Here is a 15,730-nt window from a genome sequence, read left to right on the forward strand (position 1 = left end):
TGGGAAGGCCTGGTTCTGCCCTGCATAGTCTGGGGTGGGGGAGAGCGCCATGATGCCGTCCTCCAGTCAGCCAGCTGCACCTGGGCACCCAACAAAGGGATAAACCTGTTAGGTAAGTTACTATCTGCAGAGCTGCAGGCCCAGTACAGGGCAGGAAGAAACCTCATACACCCAGTCTAGGTCAGGGTGGGTCAGCAAACCCCACTCCTTTCCCATGCCTGACCAGGCACCTGCCCCCTTGCTGCAGGGCCTGGCCGCAAAAGAACAAAGGCAACGACCAGCACTGTAAAAAACACAGCAACCCAGGCCCAGCAGACAATTGGCATTTGATTCCTTGACTGCCCCAGGTCCAGACTTTGCCCAGGCTGCAGGGACGGGCTGGGCAGGTGGACTCCCTGTGTGTGTGCACATGGCAAGTGGCAGGCAGACAGCCAGCGCTATGGGAGCTCATCAGGGGCCCTGCACAGGGCTGTGTATAAATGTTGAAAGTGAAAGCGAAGCCTTCTGTAACAGGCCTAACCGCTGGCTCACCCTGAGAGACCCCCAGAAAGGATGCAGCCAGGCACTTCTGCATTACACAGAGCCGCCGCGGTCAGTACTCTCGCAAACGCAGAGTTAAGCGGTTGTTAGACTGCCCCTGCAATGGGAAGGCAAGAGTCTCCCCAGACTCACATCCCTGTTCCAAAGGCTCTGGCAGACTGCATGTTCCAGCCGAACCCCCAATGCACAGGCCACGACTCTGGTGCTGCGCTTCCTCCACATAACTGAGGGCCCCGGAAATTTCCCTTTGCACGCAACACTTAACATAGGAGGGAGCATGCGTGGGTGGTGCAGTCAGCGCTTTCCCTTGCCGAGAGCAAGAGCAGACCCAGATTTCTAGGGCTTAGCAATGCAGCACATCCTCAGCCGATTTACAGAGCCTTCTCCCATGCCCTGAGCCCAGCTTATCCCCTGGAAGGGAACAAATTTAAGAGACACTGATTTCACTCCACGATTAGCAGCCATGTTGCCACAGACATGGGTGTGCTGACTGGAGACAGATCTCCATAGCCAGGAGCTTTTACACCTGTTCTCTAGTGATGGCAGGTGTCAGAACTGGCTCCGACCAGGGTTCCCGAATATCCTGTTTGAAGGGACTTGGAGATGCTTAGTTCTCCAGCCTGGCTATTCCCTTGAATGATCCTCGCAGACCACTAGTTATGCGCAGACCCCACGGATGGACTGTCTGGTCCCAGAAATGCCTTGGAGCAGGATGCCAAAGTCCCAGATGAGCTTTGATGCCAATACATGTAGCAAACTGCTGAAACGGTTTCCAAACATCTACCCCATTCGGTCAGCCTCAAACATCCCCTCGCCCTTCCCTTCCCTCCTCTCCCAAGAGCAATCGGCATTAAGCTCTTCCGCCACTACCCCGTTGACTGCTGGTGAGCGCTCCTGCTCCCGCCAGCAAGCCCAGGGGCAAGGAGTACACAGGCAATCTGCTGGGCAGCTCGTGCTAGACAGGTGCCTGCACCAGCTAAGCTGGGTCTCTGAGCCCATGCCCAGCCTAGCCCTGGGAGAGGTTTCCCCACGACTGCCTATCCAGGCGGCAGCACACAAAAGCAGGTCACCCCTTGCCCTTGTGGGAGAGGTTTAGCCAAGCCTGCAGTTTTGCCCTTAACAGAGACCTCAGCAGAGTTTTCTATAGACATTAAAATAATCCTCCGGCATTGTGGCGGGAGGGAGGAATTAGAGGCTTGGCTGAGCGCTCTAAACTGTGTACGTCCTCGCTCAAGTTTAAACCAATACAAAAAACCCCCAGTCCCGGCAGCGTTGATCTATCCGGATGGAGAGTCAGAGCGGGCTGCAGGATGGGGACAGGAAAGGAGAGAAGAGGCCCCTGCCCCGGGCAGTGACAGGCTCTCATCAGGCCCTGCTCAGACCGGGGTCCAGAGAGGACCTGTACAACTTTATGCAAAGAAACCGAGTTAAAAATAGTCTAGCAAACTCCAGCCTGAGGAACCTTTGCAGTGGGACGGGGGGAAGTGTAGCTGGGTTACTTCATTACCAAGTGACAGCGTGTGTATCAGAGGCTGTTTCCGGTCTGGCTCCTCTCCAGCCCCCGCTGCAGCCTGCAGACAGGGATAGATGCATCACTTCCACCAAACAGCCGAAGGTGCCAGCTGCTCCCACGCACTGCCCACTTACCCCAGCCAGAGGGCATCAGCACTGCCAGGGATCAGTTCAGAGAGGAGTGTAATGGGAGCGGAAGTGGTGGGGGGACACTACTATTAACGATTGCTATTATCACAGCACCAAGGAGCCCCACTGGTACGCTCACAGCCCTGCCAACGGAGACCCAAGTTCTATTCCTGCCCCTGACCTCAGGCACCTCACTTGCCCAGTCTGTGCTCAGTGTCGTGTCCCCCCAGCCCCCAACATGCTTTACCTGAGATCTCCAGAAGGGCTAACAGTATTATCACCCACATGCAACTCAGTCTACATCTACACCGAGGCAGAGGGAGAGGGAGAGGGGAAGAGAGGGTTGATTTGCAGCACACATAGCACACAGCAGTGAGGACCTGGTGGCACAGACTGCACAAGCTCACTTGCCCCCCCCCCCCAGTATGCACTTGCTTGTGCAGCCTGTGCTGAAGTTTGCATCACCACGTCCTCACCGCTCGCTAGCTAGCTAGAGCACAGCAAGCTTTAGCACCTCTACACAAGCTGCAAGTCACACCCCAGGCTGCAGTGTAGGTGGTCACCTAGTCCCCACCCCACAACCATCCCCCTTCCAAGCCAGAGTCTATGGGGAGATCTAAGTCAGTGCAACTCGTATGTCAGGGTTTAGCAAGCAAAGCATCTAATCCAATCATGGCGACAGGTCATCATGGTCATCAGGGGCTTGTTCACCTGCACATCTACCAATGTGATACATGCCATCATGTGCCAGCAATGCCCCTCTGCCATGTACATTTGCGTCTGGTTTGGCCAAAGACTAAATGGACACAAATCAAGAACTGTAACACTCAAAAACCAGTAGGAAAGCACTTCAATCTCCACGGACACTCACTAACAGACTTAAAAGTGGCCATTCTTCAACAAAAATATTTCAAAAACAAACAGATTTCAATGAGAAACCGCAGAACGGGAATTAATTTGCAAACTTGACAGCATCAAATTAGGCCTGAATAAAGACTGGAGTGGCTGGTTCCCTACAAACAATAACTTTCCCTTTGTTGATACTCACACCTTCTTGTCAACTGGTGGGAGTGGGCCACATCCAGCATGATTGAATTGGCCTCGTTAGCACTGACCCCTCCCACTTGGTAAGGCTACTCCCATCTTTTCATGGGCTGTATATTTCTACCTGCTTACTGTATTTTTCACTGCACGCATCTGATGAAGTGGGTTATAGCCCACGAAAGCTTATGCCCAAATAAATTTGTTAGTCTCTAAAGTGCCCCAAGGACTCCTCTTTGTTTTTAATCCAATCATATCCACCCTGCCCTCCAATCTAGACTCTGCTGCCCTCAAGAGAGCTCTGCCACCAGACCAAACACAGGGTCTTACAAGCAGCTTGACACGTGCTTCACTCACCACAGTGACGGCGTCATTCAGCAAGGATTCCCCGAACACCAGGATGTGCAGGAGCTCATTGATGTGGATCTCCTCAAAGACAGCCAGCACCGCCACCGGGTCCACTGCTGAGATGATGCTGCCGAAGAGCAGGTTGGCCAGCAGGCCGATGTCATTCAGGCCAGTGCCACTGATCTGGCACACGGCATACATCAGCCCGCCCAGGAAAAAGGCGTTCCAGAGCGTCCCCACCACGGCAAAAATCAAGATGGTCCCCAGGTTCTCCGTGAACTGGCGCAGGGGCAGGAAATAGCCGGCATCCAAGATGATGGGCGGGAGGAGGAAGAGGAAGAAGATGTCTGACCTCAGGATCGGGGGACTCTCCCCGACCCCCTTGATGAGTCCCCCAACCAGCAGCCCCACCACGATGAGGAGGCAGCTCTCTGGCACGATGCTGGACACAGAGGGAATCACATGGAAACCTAGGCGAGAGAAGACAGTTGCAGCCACGTTACAATGGGCAGCCCCAACCCCTCCCCCAGCAGTGAGTATCAAACAATCAGCAAACACATGTCTCAATTGAAGGAAGGGTGGTCTTGTGGCTAAGGCACTGGCTTGGGACGCAGGAGACATGGAGTCTATTCCCTACTCTGCCATTGACTCTGAGACAACTTGGGCATGTCACTTCATCTCTGTGCCTCTTCAGTAAAATGGGGCTCTTAGCACTGCCCTACCTTGCAGTTGCAGACAAATGCCTGTGAGTGGCTCAGATAGGAGGGTGATGGACTAAGATGACCTGGCAGATCTTTGTTGTTCACTTCCAGGCCAGGGAACAGAAGAAGCTATGAACTTCCACGGGCAGTAGAGGCTACTTGTTAGTGGCATAGCTCTATGGCCACCCCAGCACTGCCCCAAACTCCATCACTGCGACTCTGCAGGACTCAAGCTGCTGACTGCTACAGCTCTGCTCATCAGACTTACAAAGCCTACACCCAAATATGCCCCTGGTGGAGAGTTTGCTGCCCACACAATGCTGCTTCAAAGGACACTAGGCCAACACAAGCTGGCTTGTGCAACACTCCCTTGATACCCTTGGATGCCAGTCTCCTACCCAAGGAGCCCAGCACCTCTAGCCCGGACAGTGGCCACTAACTCAGAGGCAGACCCTCCGCTCTTTTGAGGCCAGAGCTGCTCCTTAGCCCTCCCTCTGCAGCAGAAACTAGCTGAAACATCCAGGCACGAAGAACTGGGCAACGCGTCCTCGTGGACCGGGGTCGCTCCTTTGTTTGGAAGTGAGTTGGGGACTTGTTTTTAACTTGCAAACTCACCCTCACCTTGGGGCATGGGGGGAAGGAGGGCAGGATGCGAGCTCCCTGTACATCTAGGCCCAGCACCCACAGTACTCCCTTCTGCTGGTATAAGAATCATTACACCAGATCCAACCAGTGCTCCAGAGAGGCGTTTAATAATCCTCTTTTAAACCACCATTTCAACCAAGTTTCCGGGATATGATGCAATTCCCTGGATTTTACCCAGTGCTTTATTGTTAAGACACGAGGCACATATGCTACCCTCCAGTTTCCTGGCACAGGAGTAGATTTTAATGAGAAATCCCATGCTTTGTTAGCAGCTTGGCCATTTCATTCTTCCGAGGCAATGGCTGTACCATCTGTTCTTGGTGACGTGGCAAACAGGAAGCTTTCCCCAGTGAGGGAAGGGGTCTAAGTTATCAGTCGTCGAACCGAAGATTTTCTACATGGATTGAAAGCTCTTTGGGACAGGGGACATCTTTTTGTGGTGTGTTTGTACGGCATCGAGGACAATGGGATCCTGGCCCATGCACTACAAATAAATATATAAGAAGATAACTTTCCATACGAGAACCAGAGCAACGCTTTCCTCCTGAATCTGCAGAGACGCAGCCCCAGTGCCTCTGGTGCTGCCCAGGGTTTCACCTTGTGGCTGCTTGAGGAAAGCTAACAAGGCACTGGTCAGTTCCGTTATATTCAGAGCCCAGTAGGCAGGAGCTGAAGTGATAAGAATCAGGTCCGTTGTTCTTGGTGACTGCTTGGAAAAATGAAGCAGCAGCACAAGCAGGCCCTGTGGCTTATCATGGGGGAGGATGACCCCATTCCCCCCCACCCCCAGACACACACTTCTCCCCACACCTTATCACCTAAAGTTCAAGAAAAAAATAGCACCCCCTGCTATGCAGGAGCCTTTTGGGCTAAGGGCCCCAGAGGGGTGAGGGAGAAAAAGAGAACACACTGACCCTCTGGGGGCCAAATGGGGAAACCGACAGGTGACTACAGGGAAGGACTTGAAATGTATCCGTCACCTACCAGTCAGAGACAGACATGAGAGCTGGAGCCTTGGGACAGGCTCCTGTCATGGATCTCAGGACCCTTCTCCTCTCCAGGGGCGTAGGAGGAGTAGAGCTGCTGGAGCTCGTGGAGATTCCGAGTCTCCCCCCAGCCCCCTCCCATTGGCTTCTGGCTAGCAGGTTTAGTTCTCTGGCTAGCAGACTTCGGACAGGCTTTTCAAAGTAATAATAAAGAAGCTGAGAGAAACTAGCAACATTTTTAACCCCCATTTTAACAAAACCAACTGACTTCATCTCTGCAGGTACGCTAGCTGCAAGGTAAACTAGCGAGCTAGCAAGTCAGGCTCAGGGAAGAGGACATCTGCAGCTTGTGTATCAGGCAGACGGGGCTTCTTGCCTTCCAAGCCAAGCATGCGAGGCAAGCATCTTGCAGCGCAAGCAAACACAGATCTGGATGGCAAGTGGCTAGTTCAGCTGGGAATGCAGGGCTCAGACACAGCCTCTGCTCCGCTGTGACATCCTGCGGCTTTCACTCGATTTGAGCACTGGCATGGCAGAGGCACAAATTCGAGCGCGTGGCTGACGGTCAAGCAGTGAGTCAGCAGTTTGCTCTGATCACTAGAGCGGATCACATACCCTTAGGTTTATAGGATTTACAATGAACAGGCCTAAAGGACGGAAATAGACTTAAAATGATGTTAGCTTCCATCGCCTCCAAACTGCAGCCACTTCCTCACTGCGCAGCGGCAGCAGAGCTCCAATGTGGAGTAGGGTTATTTCCATCCCCACAATGTGAAACTAGCCAGCCTGGGCTTGGGCTCCGGGCTGAACGAGGACTTTGTGATGCTGCAAAGCTCTAATAGCAGAAGGGGCATTTGCAGACCTCAGACACAGTTACGTCTAAACGAGGGAGAGAAGGGAAAACGCTTAGGGCTCCCGCTTCATTCTCAGCGTGCTCGGCCCAGAACAACCATCGCACCAGTGCCAACTGGCTGCTTCTAGGGGAGGGGCTCCTGCCACCCCCACCTATTAGAGCGCCTTTCTCTGAGTAAGCAGCCCCAGCGCATTGGTGACTTTTTTGGGGGTGGAAGCGGGTGGATGTGTGTGACCAAGAGACTTTTTTAAATGGGTAAATTTTAGTGCTGGGAGAAAACGTAGGGTTGGCAGCCCAGAGAACAGAATAGCGAAGGGCAAAGGCTGCAACGGTGCAAACTTCTTGCCCTGCCTATGAGCCTCAAGTCCGAAGCACGAGAGTGTGGGACCGTCCATCTGTGAGGGAGGAGTTCGGTCTATGTGGCCCATTCAGTCCACGGCCTCTGCTGAAGCTAGCGAGGGGACCAAGGGCTGCCAGTTACAGTAAATCTGCATGAGGTGGACACTTGGCCATTGTCCAATTCAGGTCATGCAGGCCAGACAGTCATCCGGTCACTAAAGCCCTGGGTCGGCTTTTAACCAGAGACCCGGAGAACAGAGGCTCTTAACCCCATTTCCAGTCCCCCGATGCATGCGGCTGCCTCTGGCACCAGCTGCCAAGAAGGCACATCCAGTGGAATTACTTGTAAACAGTTGCAATTAATCGCCATGTACCAGACCTGCCATTGTCACACACAATCTAAGAGTCTGAGGGGGACGGGAACGCAGAAGGCGGCTGAGAATCTGGAGAGGAGGAAAAAGCATCCTCTGCCTTTCGCATCTTCTAGCGGGCAACAGAGGGAGGAGTGGGGGGAATCATTCAGTTCCTATATTAGGCACACTGAGGCAGTAACATACAACAGAAATGCGACTGTGCTGTATATTACACTTTAGTCTCCTGCCCTAGGAAACGGGCCCCTTCAGAGGTGATGAGCTATTGGGATTTGTCTACACAGCAGTAAAAGACCCACATGTGGCTGGCCCAGGTCAGGGGCTACAAAACTGCAGTGTAAACATTTGGGCTCAGGCTGGAGCTGGGACTCAGACCCCATGAGGAGGGGGAAGGGTCTCAGAGCCTGGACTCCAGCATAAGCCTAAATGTCTGCTCTGCTGTTTTTAATGCTGCAGCCTGACTCCCTGCAAGCCCAAGTTGGCTGACCCAGCTCCGAGACTCGCAGCATAAACACACCCCCAGGGATTGACTGGAGCTGCGGATGATCAGCACCTTTGCCAACCCGGCCCTGGGGGCTATAAGGCTAAAACCAACCTGAACACAGCCACGTCTCTCACTTACCCCAAGTCCTGTCGAGGATGGTGTTTCTTTAAAACACCTGTTTCCCAGGAGATGCATTAAAGCAGAGGACTTGAAAAAGGTTTGTACTTCCACTGCTTAGGATATTAGGTGTTTCTCAACCTTTTGATACCAGAGACGGGCCTGCTGCCTTCCTGAACTGTGTGAGGGAAATCTCAGGGACCGGCAAGGAGGCTGCTATGCACCAGCACCAGTCCATAGACCTTTGCTGAGAAAACCCTGATCTAATGCACATCAGCTCTATCCAGATCAGGGCTTAAGCTACATGCATTGCAAGAAACCTGCAGTGAGTCAGTCAGGTGTCACATGCGAAATATGTTCCAGTACTGAATAATACCCTCTCCCTCCAACAGTTCAGTGACTCTCACTTTGCCCCTACAGCTCTCAGGATTCCATAATCTGGAGCATCTACGTGCCAGTGTGAATTAAACATCCAACCGCCTTTCTGTGAAGCCCTAAAATAAACTTGCATGGGCTGCACATTAATTATGCCTTTGATCTTGCTGAATTTCAATACATTCACTCCCCACCTTCTTCTCTCCTTAAGAACGCACCAAAGCTTATGTCTACCAGGCTACTGCTGTGATCCCATGGAGACAATTACCAGTCTCAGCCTGCCAACGATGGGAAAGCAGGGAGCATTAGACCAGCACATCATGGGTAGGGGAGAGGAGGGGGGGTGAGTTATGGCAGCAGTGTACCCATTGCTGGAGTGGTGAGCACACCCACCATAGTGCACCAGGCCTGATGTGAGAAAAAGAGGCAGGGCAGGTGAGTGGGATAGAATGGTCCTTGCAGTGCAGGCTTGTGACACACAAGCAAGGCCAAAGTTCGAACAACACCTGACTTCCAACCCCATCTCTGACACAGGACTTCCTGTGAGTTCTCTGGGCAGGTCACGTGTCTGCGTGCCTCGGTTTCCCCATCTGTAAAGTGGGGATGGGATTTATCTCCCTGGAACCTCTGAGTGAAGCTGCAAGGGTGTGATTTATTCCAGAGGAACTCTGCAGATACAGATTGTTCCTCAAGGGTTAAGCAGCCGTATCAGCTGGGGCAAGGCAGCTTTCTGGTTCAGTTTACCCCAATAAGAACACGTGCCAAGCAGCAAGCTTGCCAGGGGAACTTGCGAGGCATGCAGGGCCTCGTTCATTCAGTGAAGAGCGCCAAGGTATTTCATGGGCAGGAGGTGAAAGGTAACAATTGGCCTTCTGATTATCATCCCATTGGAACAGGGTTTCCAGCCTAAGAACTGCCACCCTCTGAAAGGCAGAGGCTTATCCAATATTAAAACTAGAGCAGTTTTATAAAAGCTTGCAGCACTCCTCATCTCCCCAGCTGGGTGGGAATCGTTCAAGAAAAAGTTATGTACATCTTTCTCCCGTTAAGTGAAGCAGGCACAGGACACCAGAGCTAAGATTCCCCATCACCTGCTCATTGCTGTTACCAAGGGAACCTTCCCTGGCCTCGTTAGAAGCTTTCGTCTTCTCTCAAGCTTTCTGCATGCTGTACGTCGCAGATGGGAGAGCGATACAGCTGCGGTGTACGAAAGACACAGGCCACCAGCGGAGCTCATTCTCCAAGCTCCTTTAAGAAGATCAAGATCAAACCAGTATCTTAGATGCCTATACACAAATGCGAGAAGTATGGGTAATAAGCAGGAAGAACTGGAAGCGCTAATAAATAAATACAACTATGACATTGCTGGCATCACTGAAACTTGGTGGGATAATAGACATGATTGGAATGTTGGTGTGGATGGGTATAGTTTGCTCAGGAAGGATAGACAGGGGAAAAAGGGAGGAGGTGTTGCCTTATATATTAAAAATGTACACACTTGGACTGAGGTGGAGATGGACATAGGAGACGGAAGTGTTGAGAGTCTCTGGGTTAGGATAAAAGGGTAAAAAAACAAGGGTGATGTCGTGCTAGGAGTCTACTACAGGCCACCTAACCAGGTGGAAGAGGTGGATGAGGCTTTTTTTAAACAACTAACAAAATCATCCAAAGCCCAAGATTTGGTGGTAATGGGGGACTTCAATTATCCAGATATATGTTGGGAAAATAACACCCCGGGGCACAGACTATCCAATAAGTTCCTGGACTGCATTGCAGACAACTTTTTATTTCAGAAGGTTGAAAAAGTTACTGGGGGGAAGCCGTTCTAGACCTGATTTTAACAAATAGGGAGGAACTCCTTGAGAATTTGAAAGTAGAAGGAAGCTTGGGTGAAAGTGATCATGAAATCATAGAGTTTGCAATTCTAAGGAAGGGTAGAAGGGAGTACAGCAAAATAGAGACAATGGATCTCAGGAAGGCAGATTTTGGGAAGCTCAGAGCGCTGATAGGAGGTCCCATGGGAATCAAGACTGAGGGGAAAAACAACTGAGGAGAGTTGGCAGTTTTTCAAAGGGACACTATTAAGGGCCCAAAAGCAAGCCTATTCCGATGGGTAGGAAAGATAGAAAATGTGCAAAAGCCCACCTTGGCTTAACCATGAGATCTTGCATGACCTACAAAATAAAAAGGAGTCATATAAAAAATGGAAACTAGGTCAGATTACAGAGGATGAATATAGGCAAACAACACAGGAATGCAGGGGCAAGATTAGAAAGGCAAAGGCACAAAATGAGCTCAAACTAGCTATGGGAATAAAGGAAAACAAGACGACTTTTTATCAATACATTAGAAGCAAGAGGAAGACCAACGACAGGGTAGGCCCATTGCTCAGTGAGGAGGGAGAATCAGTAACAGGAAACTTGGAAATGGCCAGAGATGCTTAATGACTCCCTTGTTTCGGTCTTCACCAAGAAGTCTGAAGGAATGTCTAACAAAGTGAATGCTTGTGGGAAGGGGGTAGGTTTAGAAGACAAATAAAAAAAGAGCATGTTAAAAATCACTTAGAAAAGTTAGATGCCTGCAAGTCACCAGAGCCTGATGAAATGCATCCTAGAATACTCAAGGAGTTAATAGAGGAGGTATCTGAGCCTCTAGCTATTATCTTTGGAAAGTCATAGGAGACGGGAGAGATTCCAGAAGACTGGAAAAGGGCAAATATAGTGCCCATCTATAAAAAGGGAAATAAAAACAACCCAGGAAACTACAAACTAGTTAGTTTAACTTCTGTGCCAGGGAAAGATAATGGAGCAAGTAATTAAAGAAATCTGCAAAACACTTGGAAGGTGGTAAGGTGATAGGGAATAGCCAGCATGGATTTGTAAACAACAAATTGTGTCAAACCAATCTGATAGCTTTCTTTGATAGGATAATAAGTCTTGTGGATAAGGGAGAAGCGGTGGATGTGGTATACCTAGATTTAGTAAGGCATTTGATATGGTCTCACATGATATCCTTATCGATAAACTAGGCAAATATAATTTTAGATGGGGCTACTATAAGGTGGGTGCATAACTGGTTGGATAACCGTACTCAGAGAGTAGTTATTAATGGCTCCCAATCCTGCTGGAAAGGTATAACAAGTGGTTCCGCAGGGGTCTGTTTTTGGGACCGGCTCTGTTCAATATCTTCATCAACGACTTAGATGTTGGCATAGAAGTACGCTTATTAAGTTTGCGGACGATACCAAACTGGGAGGGATTGCAACTGCTTTGGAGGACAGGGTCAAAATTCAAAATGATCTGGACAAATTGGAGAAATGGTCTGAGGTAAACCGGATGAAGTTCAATAAAGACAAATGCAAAGTGTTCCACTTAGGAAGGAACAATCAGTTTCACACATACAGAATGGGAAGAGACTGTCCAGGAAGGAGTACGGCAGAAAGAGATCTAGGGGTCATAGTGGGCCACAAGCTAAATATGAGTCAACAGTGTGATATTGTTGCAAAAAAGCAAACGTGATTCTGGGATGCATTAACAGGTGTGTTGTAAACAAGACACGAGAAGTCATTCTTCCGCTCTACTCTGCGCTGGTTAGGCCTCAGCTGGAGTATTGTGTCCCAGTTCTGGGCACCGCATTTCAAGAAAGATGTGGAGAAATTGGAGAGGGTCCAGAGAAGAGCAACAAGAATGATTAAAGGTCTTGAGAACATGACCTATGAAGGAAGGCTGAAAGAATTGGGTTTATTTAGTTTGGAAAAGAGAAGACAGAGGGGACATGATAGCAGTTTTCAGGTATCTAAAAAGGGTGTCATCAGGAGGAGGGAGAAAACTTGTTCACCTCAGCCTCTAATGATAGAACAAGAAGCAATGGACCTTAAACTGCAGCAAGGGAGATTTAGGTTGGACATTAGGAAAAAGTTCCTAACTGTCAGGGTAGTTAAACACTGAAATAAATTGCCTAGGGAGGTCGTGGAATCTCCATCTCTGGAGATTTTAAGAGTAGGTTAGATAAATGTCTATCAGGGATGGTCGAGACAGTATTTGGTCCTGCCATGAGGGTAGGGGACTGGACTCGATGACCTCTCGAGGTCCCTTCCAGTCCTAGAGTCTATGAATCTATGAAGAGGCAGAGGCTCTACCTTTGAATGCAGAACCTGCTCTGCTACCAATAGCTTTGGTCCAGAACACAGCCCTGGACTTCACGCAATTCTCTTTCTGACTTCCCACGAACTGAACAAACAATTTAGATCTCTGTTCCTTCAGGGTAACATGAGCAGTCTTGCATTGCATGGAGGGCCTGATACTTTCCATGTGGGATATTTACAGACTGCATGGGCTTGCTCAACCTGCTGAAGGTGTTGCATAAGGGTTATACAAGCTATGTGTCATCTCAGGATTGAACCCAGCATGGGCTCATTCGGGCCTACAGACGTTATGTTTTGCTGCTCTCCAATCCTCCTGCGATTTCAAATGGATTGCGTTGTTCACTTCCTGTTGCGTTGTGTGCTCTCCAGCCCCTGCTGTGTTCAGGAGCCTACCCAAAGCAATTCCTGTCTGTACAATGTGTGGAGAGGGCTTTGGGACCCCTCTGGGATGCAAGCACAAAATAGGGTAAGAGAAAAAGACATGGAACTGGCTGTAAAATGCCACACAACAAATCAAGTCAGGGCTCTATTTATTTTAAGAAACCAAATCTAATACCTGGCCCAGGTTAATGCTGATCTCAGGCAAATCCAGATGTACGATGTGCATAGATTGTCAGCATACAGAATTGGGCACATCTAGTTCAGGTAAAATATTAATTATTGCAGTGCTTAATTTGTATGAAAGACGTGCAGGGCTCAGCCTGGTTGTTTTTTTAAACTTTTGTAACAGCTGCAGCAAGCCCAGCGATACTGGGGCTACAAACCCCCAAGCCCAGCAGTGCTGGGACTACAAACCCCCAAGCCCTGGCACAAAATTAAGCGCTGATTATTTGTATTGTGGCAGCATCTAGGAGCCACAGTCATGGACAGGACCCTGTGATGACAGGCACTATACAAACACATAACAGAAAGATGGTCCCAGCCCCAAAGAACCTACATTCCAGCAGCCTATTTCAAATGAAAGCAACTGACACTGGAGACCATTGCTGCTCCTCGGCGTCCTGATTTCAGAAGGAAATCATTTTTTGCTGCAGCACAGGACAGAAACCGATTTATTATTATTTATTTTAATTCTCTATAGGAAAAATCCCAGATGGGAAGGATCTCCTCAGGCAGAGCTATTACAAAATGACTCACACAGGATGCCTGAGAAGAGTAAACAGCCTTCGTTGCTAATGAGCTAGGAGCATTAACAGCAAACCAGCTTACACAGGAGCGTATGAAGTTCATTAGGCTGCTGGCAGAAACTGCATGGGGGGGAAATCTCTGGGGCTAATGACTCTTGCTATCAGACCACGTCAAATGCCGTAAAAACCATAAAATGCAAGAAAGCTGAGTCAACGGTAGGGCTGAGAAATCAAACAATCAAGGAAGAGGAATCCAAAAGATAAGAGGTTTCTATTAAACACTGACTTGCCATGTCACATCCTGCATGTGTTCTGGCACATATGGGCAAACAGAAGTTAAAGATATATTTAAGGAGGCAGACAGAGAAACTATTATCCATATGCAACGTGGTCAGGTTAGGGTTAAGGCGGACACTAATTTTTTTTCAAGTTCCCAACCAGAGCTCAACATTCACTCAGGGAAATTGAACGCAGCATAATCTCCTCTTGCCCTTAAATGCCTCATACCTAAAATTTATGATCTTTTAAGCAATTAAGGATGCCTCAGAGGCTGTACTGTCGCTGTAAAAGCGGTGTGGATTTTACACTGAGATTGGTAACTCAAGATCGTTCTCAGTGTAAAACGTTAGTGGAGGCAAGGGACAGGTAGTTTTTACCTGTGTGGTTAGTCAAAGTCAACCCTACATTCCCATCCTGGCACTTGCCTCGATGTAACTAGTCAAAGTAATAAATTAGCTATGCCCTGTCTCCACCTAGGACTCTGCATTGAGACAGATGTGCTCTTGCGCCGAGTTGGCCATCTATGTGTTGCAGTGAAGACATAGCCCACGCTGATGAGTTTCACTAGATGCCCCGTGTTCTAAACAGATTTACTGCCAGCTTGCCACTGAAAGGCAAAACAGAAGCGGCTCTACTGAGCAAGTCCAAGCACTCGATTTTAAATGTTTATGACTAAGGCCTTGCACCTCCATTTGATCACACGGGGGCAGACTAGCCATGAGGGACCCTCTGCTCATTGCAAAGGCCCACTGGAGAAGCCCAGCTGTGTGCCTACCCACTGCAGGAGTGGAGCCTAGCTCCCTGATAAAGCACTTTGACATCTGAAAGTGGAGTGCTGTGTAAATACTAATAAATAACTTAGAGAGACTGATCTGCTTTTCGACAGAACGGCATGGGGTGTTTTCCCTTGACACTGAGAATTAGGTTAATAAACCAAGTCCAATATGAGCATATGCAGCTGCTTGATGTCAGCCAAGATCTGCTTCTTTACTCGCTAATGACGCTGAAACTTATGCTGATCTCCTCAAACTTCCTAAGAAGTCCATTGGGCTGAGTTCAAAACTGGGAAGGGAACGCCCCAGGTGACACAAGAGAAGAAATGGGGGGGTCGGGGGCATGAAGAATGAAAAATGGATCTCACTTATTTGTCATGTTTGCTACCAGTGGACCACCATCATAAACTGGCCACTCACTATGGCAGGAGATGAGTGGTGGTGATGGGACGTGATCTTTTAACTAGAGCTAACATTTGTACCACTGCAGGTAAGATAAAGTGCTATCCAGGCTTGGTGGTATTTATTATTGATCAGTAGCTCTCAAAGCACTCCATGATCTTTAACCCTCACAACGGCCTTGTGGGACACAGAGGTGCAATTATCTCCATTTTACAGATGGGGAACTTCGGCATCAAGAGACTGAGACCCAGATCCACAAAGGCATTTAGGTTTCCTAACTTCTGAATTCAGTGGAAGACCTTTATGGATCTAGGCCTGGGTGACTCGCCTAATGTCACACAGGACGTTTATGGTGGAACAGGGAATTTAACCCAGATCTCCCAAGTCCTAGGCCTAACCACTGGGCCAGGCTTCCTCTCTCTTGAGGCAATCTGGCTGTACATAGCTGCCCAGGGAGAGGCAGTCTGGAACAGTGCCGGCCCTAAGGCGATTCAACCGATTCCCGGGAATCGGGCCCCACGGCATCCCAAAGGAGCTGCTGCTGAAGTCTGGCGGCTGTCTTTG

At 49.4% G+C, this 15,730-nt stretch overlaps 1 protein-coding gene across 1 annotated transcript in view; it reads right to left on the reverse strand.

The window, feature by feature from the left end:
• Positions 1-15,730, reverse strand: part of SLC9A1 (solute carrier family 9 member A1) — a 56,003-nt gene that overhangs the window by 16,015 nt on the left and 24,258 nt on the right. The window contains exon 2 of the mRNA XM_030538815.1: positions 3,580-4,040. Coding sequence (XP_030394675.1) covers positions 3,580-4,040 — 461 coding nt within the window. The remainder of the gene's footprint in view (positions 1-3,579; positions 4,041-15,730) is intronic.

The sequence above is a fragment of the Gopherus evgoodei genome, chromosome 20 (genome assembly GCF_007399415.2).
Source record: "Gopherus evgoodei ecotype Sinaloan lineage chromosome 20, rGopEvg1_v1.p, whole genome shotgun sequence".
Lineage (NCBI taxonomy): Eukaryota > Metazoa > Chordata > Testudines > Testudinidae > Gopherus > Gopherus evgoodei.